The sequence below is a fragment of the Perkinsus marinus genome, assembly GCF_000006405.1.
Source record: "Perkinsus marinus ATCC 50983 genomic scaffold scf_1104296964286, whole genome shotgun sequence".
NCBI classification, from domain to species: domain Eukaryota; phylum Perkinsozoa; order Perkinsida; family Perkinsidae; genus Perkinsus; species Perkinsus marinus.
In genome coordinates, this window is record NW_003204723.1 from 40,770 (window position 1) to 57,340 (window position 16,571).

The following is a 16,571-nucleotide window of genomic DNA, read 5'->3' on the forward strand; positions in this document are numbered from 1 at the left end:
TGGATGATATGAAAAATATCATTAATTTTTCTACACTTCTACCCTGAAATTTCTGAGGAATTTTCCCGAACTCAGCTGAGGAATTTATAAACAAAAAAGCGGTATATTGCAGTTTCTTGACCCTAGTGATATGAAAAATATATTTCACGACTACTGCATATCACCGCGAATATCGCGTTTTTCACTTCACGTAAAACGGGTGGAATTTGAATTTACTTTCTGAATTTCCATTACGGTGTTGGTCGCCATATGAAAATTCTTGTTAGTTTTCGTACACCCCTACTGGAATTTTAAACTTAGTTTTTTTTCTTCTTGCAGATACCCGGCATTCGAGTGGATGAGATATATTTCGACTCCAACAACTGGGCTGCGCGGTTTACCAAGATTGAATCCAAGGCGGCTGCTCGAGTACATTAAAAGTGTTCCAATTTCCGTGCCTTACATTAGTTTGGTTCGTCAGTAGTGGGAGTTTCTTGACCCTAGTGATATGAAAAACACTAGTGGAAAGTGTATTTCACGACTACTGCATATCGCGTATTTCACTGAGTTTTACGCCACTTCACGTAAAACCGGTAAAACTCCATTACATATAATAATAAATTGACTTCATATCGATTTTTTCATATGGAAGAAAATCCAATACTTTTGTTATTGAGATTTTACGACTTGACGACTACAACTGCATTTTATTAGGAACGCCATTACGAAATTTCCCGGCCTGAAAATTCCCACCCGTAGTTGACCCAAATATGTATGAATTTGATCGATGCCAGATACCCCGGCGTTTCCAACATCAAGCAGTAGTGGGTTTGTTGACCGCCGCACTGCGATGCACTTTGATGATGCAATAGTGTCTTTGAGGGGAGTTTCTGTTATATCGATAGTTGTGTTTGGTTTCCTCATACGAGTTTAATTCCAAGTTTATGTCACGGTAAATAAGAGATTTACTGCGTTGGAAAGTACACCACATTCGGTAGAAGTGTACAGAAAAACAATGGAAATTATATGCAATTCTCTCAGACAGTATACAAGACGGTTTACCCTAGTAGCAAAATTAATATAACATACGAATACCCCTGGTGCTCGGTGAATCATGAGTGAAGCGATTAATGGGTTGTGTTCTATAAGTGATACGGAATAAATTACGCACGATGAAAGCATAAACGATTATCAAGAACTCATATATATTCTGCTTTAACGTGCCTGTACTAGCAACACCACAGAAGCCTTCGGGGGGGGGGGGGAATACACACAAGGATATATGTATCATGTCATTGTAATAAGCGCGCGCCATCGTAATCGATATTGATGGCACATGAAGCGCTAGTATTGACTTCAACTTCGAGTTGACTTTTTCCAAAGCTCGAATTGAGCACGACGGTATCTAGCAGTGAACTGACTATTATAAAATGTCTGTAAATTATAATACTAAAGATATTATACCAAAAGTTAATAATATCGAAGTTTCACGACTACCCGTTTTACGTGAAGTGGCGTCGTAATACTCGGTGAAAAACGCGATGTTATTCGCGGTGATATGCAGTAGTCGGGAAATATATTTTTCATGTCACTAGGGTCAAGAAACTCGTGGATGACCAAAATATACATATATTAAAAAATGTTCGCCAGCGAAACCAGTACGGTGTTTCCTCTCTATAGTCGACCTTGCGTTTGACAACAACTAAGTGGACGATTCGAATATCAGAACTGTTTATATATTTTCTATAAAGAACTCGATGAGAACAATACGCACAACCTGAAGACCCGATTTCATAAAAACTGCTCGTATCCACCTGAAATTTTGCATAAGAATTCTCTGAACATGATTGTATTGTTTATATACGCCCCGCACTTCATTTTCGGGAAATTTTTTTGCACTTTTTGGAACAGTTCTTTACATAGTTATTGATGTAAAGATCTCATTGTTTGCCTTGTGCCACAACAGAGATGTTCAGAAGTTTGTCAAGAAGTAGGTCATTTTCACACCGGTTCCTAACAAGTCACCAATGGAGTTTCACCCGTGTGGAAGACATATTTCACCATTTCTGCAATATCGCGTTTTTCACAGAATCTTGAATGAATTTTCAATAGTCTCTAACGACAATTAAATAAAGTGGCTCACGCAATTATCGGTAGATCCTTTGCGCCATGCAGACGGAATTTATAACGAAAATCGTCCAAGTCGAACCGCTCGAGGTCATCATCAGTAAACCACTCGGGGAAGGCTTCACAGGAGGCGACGAAACGCCGAGAAGTTAGAAATCTGAGAAATGTGAATCGCGATTTTGGTACAACAGCTGTGCTATAACGCAAAGAACAGTTATTGAATAATAAAATGATGAGTGTACACAAGTACATTGGAGTTTCACGGGCGGCCCTAGTGATATGAAAAACACTAGCGGAAAATCTATTCCACGACTACTGCATATCACCGCGAATATCGCGTTTTTCACTTCACGTAAAACGGGTGAAACTTCATTGAATCAATACCATTGATCATAAACAAGCTACAACCATGTGATTCAGTGAGATGTTGCTAGACGTAAAATCGTACGCCTTAGGCGTATGTGTTGAAGACTTATAACAATGAGAGCGTCTATAGTTTCACACTGCAGTTGTATTCGTGCAGTAACATTGGAGTTTCATCACCCTAGTGATATGAAAAAATATATTTCACGGCTACTGCATAGTATGAATATCGCGTTTTTATGGAGTTTTATACCAGTTCACCTAAAACGGGTGAAACTCCATTGTATCTTCGAAGGCTCACAGTTTACCAACTCTCAGCAACATCCTTGCGTGCGAACGACACACGTGCAAGGACTCAAACTTACATGTTCATCGAAATCACCGCGGCTCTGTCAGGTGAAGATTTGATACGTGGTTTCAGTTTCTCGTCATAGTTTATACCACAACCTAATGAATTCCTTGCAATTCTCAGCAGCACTTAACAAACTCAACCATATGCCAATCCGCTTTGCTCATTGAACTGATTCGAATGCACTGGTGAGCCAGAACGCAGCAGCTCTTCGAGAGAATATACCTGCCATGGATCTCTCGCGACGAAATGAGACCACCGTGGAAAAAAGAAAATATGTAACTACATGTGTTGGTGACAATATGAAAATTCTGAGAAAATTTCGAGAAATTATTGGAGTTTCAGGCGCAATACTCGGTGAAAAACGCGATATTCGCGGTGATATGCAGTAGTCGTGGAGTATTTTTTCACGAGGGGTTTTCACATCACTAGGGTGAAACTCCAGTGTTGGCTTCTGTACACTTCTACTCAAATCCGTATATAATTAGCGAGGAAACACCCCCGAGCTCAGCTGAGGGAAGCGAACATATATTCCTTAAAAAACTCATTGAAACATTGAGAAATAAATTTTCCCGGAAATTTTTTTTGCAGGAGAATTTATTTTTTCTATGCAAACCAAAAAATGGAATTTAGAAGAAGAGATTTTTTTTGTAGTTCATTGAGATTAAAGTAATATGAAACTCACGCGAATTCGATCGCGAATAAACTCACAAAAGTGAATTGCATTTCCTTCATCGGGAGATCATTGGCATCTGTTCCGTACGGCTCTTCTAACTCGATTGATATTTGATTTAGTCCGTCGTGGCTAAGGCGTTGAAATATAATACCACACTTTTCACAATTCGAAAAAAAAATGTTTAAATTCGATTTCTGTACATATTTAGGAATAAAATTTCAAATTCGTAAATGAGATTTTGAGAATTCATAAAAAAATTTTCCGAGCTCAACAAATACAAGAATGAATTCGATCAATGAAAGCTCACTCTCTGGTTAGGATTTTTTCCATCACGAAATTTCATTTTATGAAAATAATTATTCGACTAATATCAAATTTCATTATTTCAACTGCTGAGTTCGAATCTAAAAAATTCATTTTTTTTATTTTTTTCTCGGATAAAACTGGGGAAAAAATTTGCACTCACCCGAGAACTCCGAAACAAGTCAGCAGTGGTGCGAGAAACCTGTGGAAAAAACCAGAGCCGAGCGGCATCAAGGTCCAACGAAAGTAAAAAATCGGTCCATGATTTTTTTGGGGGGAAAAAATCAAATTTTCGGATAATTTCCCAACGATATTGCACAAGCTGTCACCTCAATTTACGGTAAGACAAAATTATTATTGGAGTTTCTTGACCCTAGTGATATGAAAAACATATTTCACGACTACTGCATATCACCGCGTTGAATATCGCGTTTTTCCACCGAGTTTTACAACGCCACTTCACATAAAACTCGTCGTATAGTCGTGAAACTCCGTGTATTTCGAAGATGTTCGTCTCAATGCAGTGTTGAATTATATGCTCGTTTTTCTCAACTACATTTAAGAGTTTTCGAAGTTAATCCGAGGAGTTCACATACGACTTTGGGAGAAAATAGACGTTAGATTTTCACACTGGTGATATGAAAAAAAATATTTCACTTTCACGAGCAGTGAATAACGCGTAAAACACGCGGTATGTGTTTTACGCGAACGTGATAAGAAGTAAATTGGAAACACTTCGCGAATAACACGGGACATTCTGTAGAGTGGGGAGGTGAACGCCCAAAGAGACAAAACACCACGAATGCTCACCCCAATTTTAAAGCCTACGATTTGCAAAGCGGCTGCCCACTTTCACCAAGGCAGGAATCTCCGCAAAAAAATGTATAAGCACTTATACTAAATATAGATGTAGTTTCAAAACTACACAACATTCTCAACAGCTTCACAACATAGTTTCACAATGTAGTTTCACAAGTTCTAAATATAGATGCAGTTTCTCAACTACAAATGACGTATATACTCTCGATGAGGCTTACCAATAGTTTGTTGTTGTTATCATAGCAATTGGCGATATTATCAGAAATCCTAAGCTCATGAGTGCGATGATTTGTGCGAATGGGAAAGGGAACGGTATCATAGCAATCTTCAGTGCTTGGTTGTACCCCAACATTCCATTTGATATTTCTTGGAACCTACGAGTGCAAATATTTACACGGAGTTAACTTTCTCTCAGTGAAAAACACTGGAGTTTCACAGGCGGCCCTAGTGATATGAGAAACATATCGCACGACTACTGCATATCACCGCGAACACGCCTTTATAAAATCAAATATACATGTTTATATATTGGAGTTTCGTTCGTCTACATGAAGTGGCGTAACACTCTGTGAAAAACCCGATATTCGCAATGAAATGCAAACAATCGTCCCGAGTGTATCGAACAATTGTGTCCTCTCCCTAAGCTGTTCTCCTCTACTTGTAACTAAGTTAAATATTGCTAATCATATTTCTCCTTACTATTTCCTGTCCTATCTACAGCGTTGGAGACAGAAATATGTTTTTCATATCACTAGAATGGATAAACTCCATTCGGGCGTACACGCGACTTTGTATAGCGCCATGAACGTCAAGCCTTCCATGTAAGTGTTGTGATAATATCAGTTCTAATATCCACTGGGAAACCACCAAAACGTCATCGTGACCATTCAAGTGGCCTTCTTCCCATTTACTCACTTCTCCAACAACCTAAAATATTGCCAGTAAATGTAATGAAGTTTCACGACTGGTTTTTCGTGAAGTGGTGTAATACGCGATATTTGCGATATTGAATACGTCGTTCACTAGTGAAACTCCAATGGTGTTTCACCCTAGTGATATGTGAAACACTTACTGTTTTTTCTATCATGAGCACTACTCGTGAGCAGTGAATAATGCATATAATACGCGATGTGCCGTATGACGTATCGAATACGAGATGACTTGTTCAATGGAGTTTCACGACGACCCGTTTTACGTGAAGTGGCGTCGTAAAACTCGGCGAAAAACGCGATATTCGCGGCCTGTAGCAGTCGTAAAATATGGTTTTCATATCACTAGGGTGAAACTCCAGTGTAATCTGCAATTCCCTCCATACCGCGTTTTACACGTAAAACGGGTGTGAATCCAATTGCGGAGCAAGCGAAGCGAGCGGAGCATATACCGCAACAACAGGCAGCACTTTCGCGTTGTGCGTGCGTGCATGCAGAGTTATTCTGGCTCAACTACGGAGCGTGGGAGGCTACCAGATAGGTCAAACGACTCCTCTATATGCGGAGGTGTAGAAAAAATCGGAAAACTCAATTATGCGAACAGCTCGAAGAGATATGCGCGAAAAACTTTAATGATGAAGAAATGTCCTACCCAGGGATCGAACCGGGCTGGACCTATGTAAAATTCATTGATTGAGTCCATGGACGTGGACTCAGTGAGCTCCGCCCCTTCCTCACGAAGGCCTAGTAGTATAGGTTTTCAACTCATTGGGTATAACTCACAAAGAATTTCTGTTCCTCTCCGAAAACTTTGGTGATGATGCCGTCGGGTGAGAAGCCCTTCGCAACGCTTTTAATAGAGTTGCGTAATCGCCGTACCTCTGGTCGTCTACTCTCATCTGAGTCGGGGGATATGCACATGGTCAGCTACATGTGTTGGTGATGACAATATTAAAATTGCGAGGAAATTTTGAGAAATTTTCATGGGTTTCTGTATTACACTTCTACCCAAATTCTGAGCTCAGCAGCAGCTGATGAGGAAAGCGATTACATATATTCCTACTACTCCAACACTGATGGGAAGTAGTAGTAACAGTTTGTGATAATATTAAAATTCTGAGAGGAAATTCTTATTGGTTTCTGTATTACACTTCTACCCAAATTCATATATAAACTCTTCTGAGCTCAGCAGCTGATGAGGAAAGCGATTACATATATTCCTACTACTCCTACACTGATGGGAAGTAGTAGTAACAGTTTGTGATAATATTAAAATTCTGAGAGGAAATTCTTATTGGTTTCTGTATTACACTTCTACCCAAATTCATATATAAACTCTTCTGAGCTCAGCAGCTGATGAGAAAAGCGAACATACATTCCTCCGACACTGGTGAAACTACCGATGAGAAATTTCGGCGAAAAACGAGAACAACCCGGGTCGGCTCTCTGTTGTCGTCAAGCAGTTAAATGAAAACACTGCGATGCTCACTTCTCCTCAAAGACTTCACTTCAGTCACTGGCAATTCCGAGCCGTGATCGATGAATCTGTCCATAACAAGTACAGTGGAGTTTCTTGACTCTAGTGATATGAAAACACACATTTCACGACTACTGCATATCGCGTTTTTCACCGAGTATTACGCGACTCCACGTAAAACGGAACGTGAAACTTCATTGTTGGAAAATTATTGCTGATTTTCGAACACTTCTACCTTAGTTCGTATGTAAACTAATATAATTAGTGAGAAAACAAACATATGTACCACCAAAATTAGCACAGTAGTATTTCACCCGTGAAATGAAAAAACAGCAATTGAAAAAAAACCTATTTCACGTTTCACAACCGTAAAACTATTATTATCGATCGACGTAAATCGGATTCATATGAAGTATTATGCCACTTCACGTTAAACGGGTGGTGAAACTCCGATGCATTACGTAAAGCCTACCTGAAGATTTTCGAAAGCCCCGCGTCAGCAGCTTGGTTGTGCGGGTCTTCAAGTGTTCTCATCGCAAGCGCGCTCATTAGCGAGAATAGGTGGACCGAACTGTAGTGTGATGAAGGATATTCTAGGGCTTAGCCGACCACATTTGTGGAAATTCTGAGGAAATTCCGATTGGTTGCTATACATTTCTACTCGAATTTGTATAGTTATTGAGGAAACTTCTGGGCGCCGCTGAGGAGAGCGAAGATATAACATCTAAACACTGCACTAAGCGGAGAGATTACTGTTTTTGGAATTTTTTAAGATCTTCGATTACAACTGTTCTGCTCGCCGCGTCAGCTCCCTCAACGATGGCGTTTGAGAAGGCGACCAACTGAAAAGTAGTCGGAAAAAACTCCGCCATATGCACATGGTCAACTTCTATTTGTTGGTGATGATAACAATATGAAAATTCCTAATAAATTTGGAGAGATTATGGCTTTTTTCTGTACACTTCTACCCCGTAATTAACAAACATATATTCTTGAGAAAACTCCTGCGCTTAGCTTTTATATATTCCAAAACAACCAGGAGGAGGCTTTTTATAATGACAGTTTTATTCTTCACTGTTACTTGCATAAAAGCATCTCCCCACTTGGAGACCATCAGCGATAGATTCGTCATCGCCTCCCAGTAGCGATCATATGCCATCTTGGTACGGAAGACCACCACAAATCCGAATATCTAACATGAGATGTGATATTTACGGTATGAGCTAACTGACATATGTATATATTTGTAGTGGAAAAGGGTGCTCGAGTTGGTTGGCAACAGCTTGCAGCTCCTCACGGGCAAACAGGAAGGCCTAAAATGTGCTCAGCGAGTAGCGTTCACTGACGTGCTACTTACGAGTGCCAAGGCGAGACCAATCATCGCATATGGTGCCATCTAAGCAGTGAATGAATATTTAGTTAATATCACTTTACAAACGCACTGATGCAAAGTTCGATCCCCTGGTGCGGAATATCAGGCTTAGCATACCCGCGTCATTCTCGTAGAATATCATAACTAATCAAACTCTATAATACAGAGTTACAACGTCAACCAGAATATCAGACAGACTCAGCACATCATCATCACTGGTATGTGAATAACTACAGCTCAGCGATAACGCACTGAGAATCAACCACATTATAAGGGTTATCCATGAGAGAAATCCACAGACTGAGCATCACAGATTTTCACAACCCTATATAGGAATATAATTATGATGTACGGATTAGATACAACAATTATAGTGAAATTCTGTATAGTGCTAACTTTACCATACCAAAATTTTGGGACAACGTATATTCCCCGATAAGAAATATGTTAATCTCAGTCACTAAAAGCAACTGGATGGCGAGCTCTCAATTGGATCCCGTTATAAAGTCTGTGGTAAATATAATAGTCTTATCATAGACGCACCAAGCTCCGTGAACGCCAAAGCTTGATGGTCTACGAGTACGCATACTAGTCCAAGACCTATGCATAAATAATCTTCATCTCAATCAGCAGCTCTTCGTATTTGCTCTTGATGCGCTTCGATGCATTCTTTCTATAGCAACAGCGAAAACTCAAGCAATCTGGAACCCGACAGAGCCATGATGAAGGGGCAGTGAAGCCGTTAATCGTCATAAGGGAACACATTCCCTTATGACCCTCCCAATAGGAACCAGGATGGAACTGCCTCAGTTGGTTGATCGGATACCTAACATGTTTTCCCGATAAAGGCTGGGATACAAAACTTGCTGAGTTGGCGAGCGGAAGTACGGATAACTGCTACGCGGGAAGCCGTAGATCGCGGGGATACCGGAGCTGCCGACCTACCCATCCGAAGAAAATAATCTAAGATACACTGTGAGCTGCCATCTTGCAGATCGACTGCCTCCGGGTTAGCTTCCGCGAATCGACGAACCTCTTCCACTGTTTTTCTGGCTGCGCTTCGGCAGAGAGCAGCGCCCTCTGGAAACCTTCGAGGATCAAGATTGAGGACCCAGTGACCATATCCGATACATTTTTTCATTCTGAAATATTGGAAGCGTTCCCGATGAGCGAATCCCTGAAGTGATTACCTTTTCCTCACCATATTCCTGGATTCGGCAGTCAGATCATCAGATTTGGCGAGTAAGTCATAAGTTTTGTAGATCTGTTCGGTCGAATCGAACAAAGTCGAACTATCGCTTTGCAGCGATTTGTTCAACACTTGTAGGGGCGTCATAACTCGAACTCTTCGGCTGAGGAACTCCCGTGTCTCGGCGCTCCGCATGCGGGAGCTCAACTCGTTGCAGAGATCTTGAACCAAGACGGACAATCTACACAAAATGCGAGAATGAAACGATTGCTCATTATATATTAATGATCAATCCTACTTGTTCCAATGTGGCGGATTCTGCATTAAATCCAGTAGCTCGATCACTCTCGTATAATTTCGGTGTAAGGCTTCGAAAGATGCTCCATTCGCGACTCAGCGAGTGTCAGAACCCAGCAGTATCTGCGTTCCTTGGTAGAACCGGTGGGGGTAGCCGCAGTTGGTGACTCTTCGTGCGAGGGCGCACAGCAGAACCAAGTCATTGAATTCTCCTCTCCTCGTTATCTCCCCAGTAGCTTCTCGACGCGTAACACCGCACAGCTCACGTGCCATGATCCCATTCATATGTGAATGACAGCCGATACTCAACGCACCGGGGAGAGGACGCTCGTTTTCAGCAGCTGCCAAGCTCAAAGTAGAACATAACGAAGTCCGCGCCAAGGCAACGTTCGGTGCATTATCCGTGAAGATAGAGCTGATCCGACTGGTAGGGATGCCAACTGACAGAGAGTAAACCGAAACAATGCGAGAGTTCATAACATACTAGAGGCTCCAAGTTAGTGCTTACTGTTACGCAACTCGTCCAAGCATTCATTTTGAAGTTCAAAATTTGAGGTCACAAGAATGGTTCAAAATTTGAACCATTCTTGTGACCTCGACGCTGGTTTCCCTCTCGCCAGGTTTCAGAGCACGAAGTGCTCATGGAATGGTTGTGAATCGCGGATTGGAACCGCGTGAAGATTCGGCAGGCATCGAGATGGTTATAGCAATCATAGTCGTAGGCCGCGTTGGCGGCGTCCACGCGTCTAGCTGGATAGCTAACTGGCTGGCGGTCTTCAGGAGATTCTCGCTCTTCTTCCTAACAGCCTGACATAACCGTTCCTTGATGGCTCGTATTTTTTTAGCGTGCAGATGGCTTCTAGTACCTCCTTTACCCTAACTTGGAACTAACGCTCGTATAACGTGTCGCAGGCCCGGAGATTCCAATGATCTACTTGACCATCCCGCGATGGTAGCATATTCAACCAGACGGCGGTTGAACTCATCAATGCGGGGTCTGAAACGTGCATCCAACTTGGGGATCATGGACAGCAAAGGAAAAGAGCAATGACAAGCCTTCTTGGGAGAATTTCTCCGGGAGCCATCATGGGTGACCCATGACGAGGAGCCTAACGCAATTGAGAGGTAGTTGTCTACGACAGTGTCGGAGACTGTGCCGACACCGATGACAGACCGACACAGTCCCGAATCGGGACTCCCGATGACAGCTATCGCTCAACACTGAAATCGTAAATATCGACGTTTTGGACTCCCAAACCGTTGGATAACTGAAACTGAAACTAAAACTAAAATTTCGTGAGAGTAATGTTCGATGATAAGCGCGCTATAGAGAGACTTGTGGAGAAGCGCGCGCCCAGGGTGGGAAAAATTGCTCACAGGGCTAGAACACTGCTTTTGCACTTTACTATGGACATTTAAGAACACTGGGATAAACAGGATCGTTTTATGAGTATGACCTGTAGTTTACGCTGCTCAGGGAGAGAAAAACGAGGTGTTTCCGCATTTTCCTAAGGGAAAAACTGATAGTTTTTCCGGGAACGGGAAAGTGGGTCCCACTTTCCCACTTAGTGGGAAATGTCCCAAAGGATTCCTTTGAAAGGGAACTTTTCCCATTTTTCCAATGGACAAACCCGGCGGATGATGGGGCTGTTAATCCTGACCACGCCTGAGTATATGGAGCAGATGCAGCGGAAAACTTTTTACACTTCTCGATTTGTGCGTGTCATCCTTGCGCATGGCCCAGGCTAATCTTCTCTGTATCGTTCCAATTTTATCGGTTGTTTCGAAGGAGTTGTCTATGGCTTCTCCACAATGTCGAATATTAAGGGACTCAAGGCAACGGTTGATGCAATCTGGAGATTCTACCTACTAATCTTTGATAATCGTGATCGACTAGCTACCAGCTAAAGCTAAAAATACACAGTTGTGCAAGCTGCACAACTACAGTGGAGCTTCGCGGTTTTTTTGGGTGTAATACTCTGTGAAAAACGCAATATTCGCGGTGATATGCAGTAGTCGTGAAATATGTTTTTACTAGTGTTATTCATATCACCGCCGCCCGTGGAACTTCACTCAATAATCTCCATCAACGCGGATCTTATATTCTTGACGCCTGAGCTTGGCATTCTCGTAGATTTGTCCACACACGAGGTTATTGACGACGACTCCACCATTTCTGTCTTCCAGAAGCATCCTGGCCTCAGATACGATTGAGGTTACCTCAATCGTAATGGAAGCATCTTGACGAGGTCGAGTAGGTGTTAGGCAGTTGAAGACTAGCTTGTTATTCGTCGTATGCCGTAATGCATGTAATCTTCAATGCAACTTGGTTAGAGAGGTCGGTTATGATGATGGTGTTGAAGATGGTTCATTGTAATTATGGGCTCCTCGGCCGTGCGTTCACCGAGGAAGTTGAGAAAACCCTTTTCTACCCTTTTCAAAAGGGAAGGGGACCAACCTCCGTAGGATCGATCGATCTCTTCACTTAATGTCTCGTGATTCAACGATGACGGGCAAGATGCTCCAAGCAGTGGGGTGCTTTCCGCTGCCTGGTAATACGTTTTCGACAATAAAATGAATTTCACTGAGATTTTGGTATGAATTTCGAAATTCAGAAACGGCGTTGCGGTTTCATCGAAATAGACAACCCTGAGTGTCCTGGTTGAACCAGGCTGGTTCCACGTGAAGCGGCAATGCGCCACTGGCCTAGACCAGGGCGCCTGGTAAGTGATGCTCGATATATGTTTTCTGAGTGAGATACGTGCATGTTGCCAAAGTGGTCGATGAAAATTGTGAATGCATCATGTTTTGTTGCGACCAAAAATGCAATGGTTAACCGAGATCCAACATGGACTGATCGAATCCAGAATGCTCCAAGTCAGTCGAAATCGGCGGTAGCGTGAAGTATCTTTTAAAATTTCTTCCGGTTGTAGTCCCCGTGCATGAAGCCGCCTGGACACAGGAATTCGGGAGAGGGGTATCGGAGACTTGACGGTCCTTAATTACCTGGCTATGACATATCCATGCCAGAATTCGAGCCTGGGTTGCGCTGATGGTAGATCTGAGCTTTACCACTCCGCCAACTAGGCTGCAAGTCTTCGAACCCAGTCCTAGCGATCCGTAGTGCCACCGAGGTCACTCAATCGAGTAGGGCACTAGGATCACAGGCCTCTCCTGCACGGGCGGGATGGGTTGGGTAAAGGAACTCGAAGCACGGCCTCGATAACTCCATCAACAATCCCGTTCGTCAGTAAACTGATACCACACTCTATAGAAGGTTCACTTAACGCATATCCTCTGCGATGTGTGACGACACAACTCCCTGCGTTCGCCTCAGGCTCCCCGGCATAAGTCGGGATCGTATTGGGCTCTCAGGCTCTCTCTCGTGCTGGCTCTTTCACTCTCCGAACCTGAACAGTGCTCCCCAGTCCTGGGTACTAGGGCAAGAATGATGAATATTCTTCCCGGAGTTTAGTGGTTCTTTTCTCCTGAGGGTTCCGGGAGTTTCCGCCTGGGAAGATTACCAATCTTCCCTGACTGGACACCCTGAAAGTTACTTTTACCACAGCAAATATTCATACCAATTTTTGCATTGTTGAGGGCATGAACGATTGGGGCATGATCAATGAATGATTGATGAGTGATAGAATCGCATTGCGATTCTAGTTTTCAGTCGACTCTGAGTGATCTCGGAAAAATTATATTTATACACTTACATTTCAGATTTAGACATACTGCACTTATTTTTCGTAATCGGAACCCTCGTGAAGTGGTCTACAGTGCAAACTCTGCGCGTGTCGACTATCTGTACACAATACATCAAGGTTAACAGGATTTTCTTTACAATTCGTCGTAATGATAATCTATAATACAGCGTTCGGTCAAAGGCAGGATCGGTTACCGATCATCGGTATTATATCTTGGAGTAGTTTTTGAATATAATAAACTTATTAGGATGAGTTATACGCGGTGTTGAAAAATAGTTCCCTCTTCTCAGCTGAGCTCAGGAGTCTCATGAGAGAATATGAGATATATGAATTCGGATACGAATGTTTAGAAACCTACAAGAATTTTAAAAAAATTCCTTACGAGATTTTTTGACTTGTTGTGACTGACACGTGAAGTTGACTAACTGCATATTTTCCAGTCATGATAACGAGTTCTCCCTCACCAGACGCGTTTTTGTCACCCTGTAACACTTATGGTTGTATAACACTGTTACACAACAAGATGAGATTCTTGAATTACAAGCCCTCAGACTGTTGTGTGAAAAGATGTAAGAAAAAGTGGAGGCTCGCAAATAAGGGATAAGTGAAAGAAGACTACCTCTTCGAGGAGTGGTTCTCGCATAACAAATGCGAGCGGATTGTATACAAATGCCCATGAGGCTTCTAATGAATCGTGATCATACCATGATCACTGGTCTCTGAATCTGATGGCGGGTTAGCCAGACTTGAGCGTAGCAACACACATGTACTCGAGAATGTTGCATTCACCTGAAAAGGACGATTTCGCGGAGTCATGATGAGTGTCGAAGCTCACCGTAACCAGAAACTCCTCGCTTTAAATAGAAGTATCCAGCTTGGCCCCAGGAGGATCCCCAAGAATTTCTGATGATGAAGTAACTGACAACAAGAAAAAATTGCAGCGAACATTCACATTATTTCGTCTTACTCTGATCCATTTTCGGTGCCATAACCAACCGCCACAACACCGTGATCAAGTTTTCCATTACAGGTTGCTAAAACCCGTAATATTCTGTACACATCAGCATCGGTTGCAAATCTTACCAGATGAATACACTCCGGATTTGTAAAAGCGAAAATCGGGATCCGCGGCATACATGGCGACGGAGACCGGAGCATCCGCCAGCGCTTTCATCAAGCTCTGCTCAGTCTTATCTAGCATGTGAAAGCCGGTAACTTCGCCAGCCTGTAAAAAAGATGATAGTATTGTTGGGTACAAATCTTACCGGGATGCCGTCGGACCGTTTCGCAAGGGAGCCTTGACAAACGTCGTCTGTACCATTATAAGAGTAGGTTGACTCTTGATCGAGGCCAGCTGACTTTATGTACTCATAAGCATCGTCCATGAGGCCTCCTTCACAGCCACTGAAATGAGAACAGTGTGAAAATCTCCCACTGGGAATATGCACAAGAGTATGTAATGAGAAAATGCAAGAGAATATGGAATCAATATGCATTTGAGAGACACAGGCATGTGGTGCCACTTACTTGTTCCCATAGCCGGAACTGCAATCCACAAGCTGCTGCTCGGAGAGCGACAAAAGCTTACCTGTAGCGATGGCATACTGCGCCTCGAGGGCACCTGAAAATAGCAAAGGCACACACATGCATGTCCAAGAGAGTTACCGGTCGTGGAGAAAGCCCAGCAGCTCCCACAGGAACCTTGATCCTTAACTGGGGTTAATACATTCTTATTCCTCCAATCCACCGAAGTTGGGAGCTGTGTAGTGTCAGCTGAAACAAAGAGGCTCAAGCTGGCATGCTCAGCTGGTCCTACCTTCAATAACAAACTTATCATCCCTTCTCGTACTCATCTTCAAAGTGCCGAGCTTCAGAGCGGCGAACTCCTCGTGTGTGAGGTCCGCATGCTCATTGACGCCCAGCTTGTAAGACAGATCTGCATAGCTCGGCACTCGGCTTACGGCGGGTATAATGTTACTCACCTTTAGCGTTGACTTGCTCGATGTGATGGAGGTTGGCTTGAAAGATGGCATTCCTTTTGACTTCTTCCTCCTTAGACTCGTAATTTTTACCGAACCTGCAAATCAAAACATCATAATGCAACACGATCTGATTGCCACCTTACTTATGTTGAAAACCCATGAAAGCCAACTCCACAGTTCCCTCCTCCAAGCACTTGACCAAAGGTAGGATTGAGAGAAGAACGAGTGAAATGATTATGAGCATTTGAGAAGCAAAGCCTACAGATAGTGTTGAGAGAGTTCGAGTACAGTTCAAACTTAGCAGTTTCCAACTCGGGCCCTTTTTTCTCATACAACTCTCCGTGTAACACGCAACTGAGACGGTGTGATCGTGAACGCGTGACCGGGTGGGTCACTGTCCCCCCGTCCCGTGGCTCTTATCGTGTCACTGGCTGCAGCAGCCTACCCCATTGCTAGGATCCTCTCGTTCATTCTCTGCTCATTACACTTGCTTGCTCTAGCCCTGCAAGTTCTATGACGCCAGTGCTGCAGTGGAACTGCACGGATCAGTTGTGGCTATGGAGCGACGAGAGCGCTGACGGTTCCAGTGAAGCCGTCAGCGTCATCGGTACAGCGTCACGCTGTCAGCGTGAAGTCACTTCACGCTGTCACAAACTAGGAGAGTCCCTCACGGATTCAATAATTTTTCATTAACCTATCATCCATTGGTAAATTTCATCTCCCTGATAGACTCCAAGTATTTGAGATCGATGCGGAGCGATGCCGAGCCTTGGCTTCCCAACTTCGTTTCAGTGCCATTTCGTGTGAACGGCAATTTTGCAGTGGGGTCATTGCTCGAAAGCTATCCGGCCCGATTGGTCGTTGTTGACGGGAAAACCCGATCTCTACAGTTTCTTACTTAATTGAATGAGTGAGGGGTCTCCTTCGGTGCCCAGAGTACAGCCGTTGAGCATGATCAACTGGGAATGAAAGAATACTGTCTCGCTATGGTGCTTAGCTTCT

At 43.1% G+C, this 16,571-nt stretch overlaps 3 protein-coding genes across 3 annotated transcripts in view; 1 reads left to right on the forward strand and 2 right to left on the reverse strand.

The window, feature by feature from the left end:
• Pmar_PMAR025733 (hypothetical protein) overlaps positions 1–47 on the forward strand; it is a gene marked incomplete at both ends in the record, with an annotated part of 251 nt that extends 204 nt beyond the window's left edge. Inside the window, one exon of the mRNA XM_002770653.1 lies at positions 1–47. Coding sequence (XP_002770699.1) covers positions 1–47 — 47 coding nt within the window.
• A 6,494-nt stretch (positions 48–6,541) lies between these two features.
• Positions 6,542–7,556, reverse strand: Pmar_PMAR025734 (hypothetical protein; the record flags this gene model as incomplete). Its single annotated transcript, XM_002770655.1, has 3 exons — positions 6,542–6,576; positions 7,035–7,090; positions 7,495–7,556. 3 exons carry the CDS (start codon positions 7,554–7,556, stop codon positions 6,542–6,544), a joined length of 153 nt encoding a protein of 50 aa, XP_002770701.1.
• Positions 7,557–14,323: 6,767 nt separating this feature from the next.
• Pmar_PMAR025735 (cathepsin L, putative) lies at positions 14,324–15,813 on the reverse strand (the record flags this gene model as incomplete). Its single annotated transcript, XM_002770658.1, has 10 exons — positions 14,324–14,376; positions 14,423–14,505; positions 14,555–14,621; positions 14,671–14,812; positions 14,853–14,991; positions 15,115–15,208; positions 15,253–15,360; positions 15,404–15,523; positions 15,570–15,664; positions 15,713–15,813. The coding sequence occupies 10 exons, from the start codon at positions 15,811–15,813 to the stop codon at positions 14,324–14,326; spliced, it is 1,002 nt and encodes a 333-aa protein (XP_002770704.1).
• Positions 15,814–16,571: the final 758 nt, after the last annotated feature.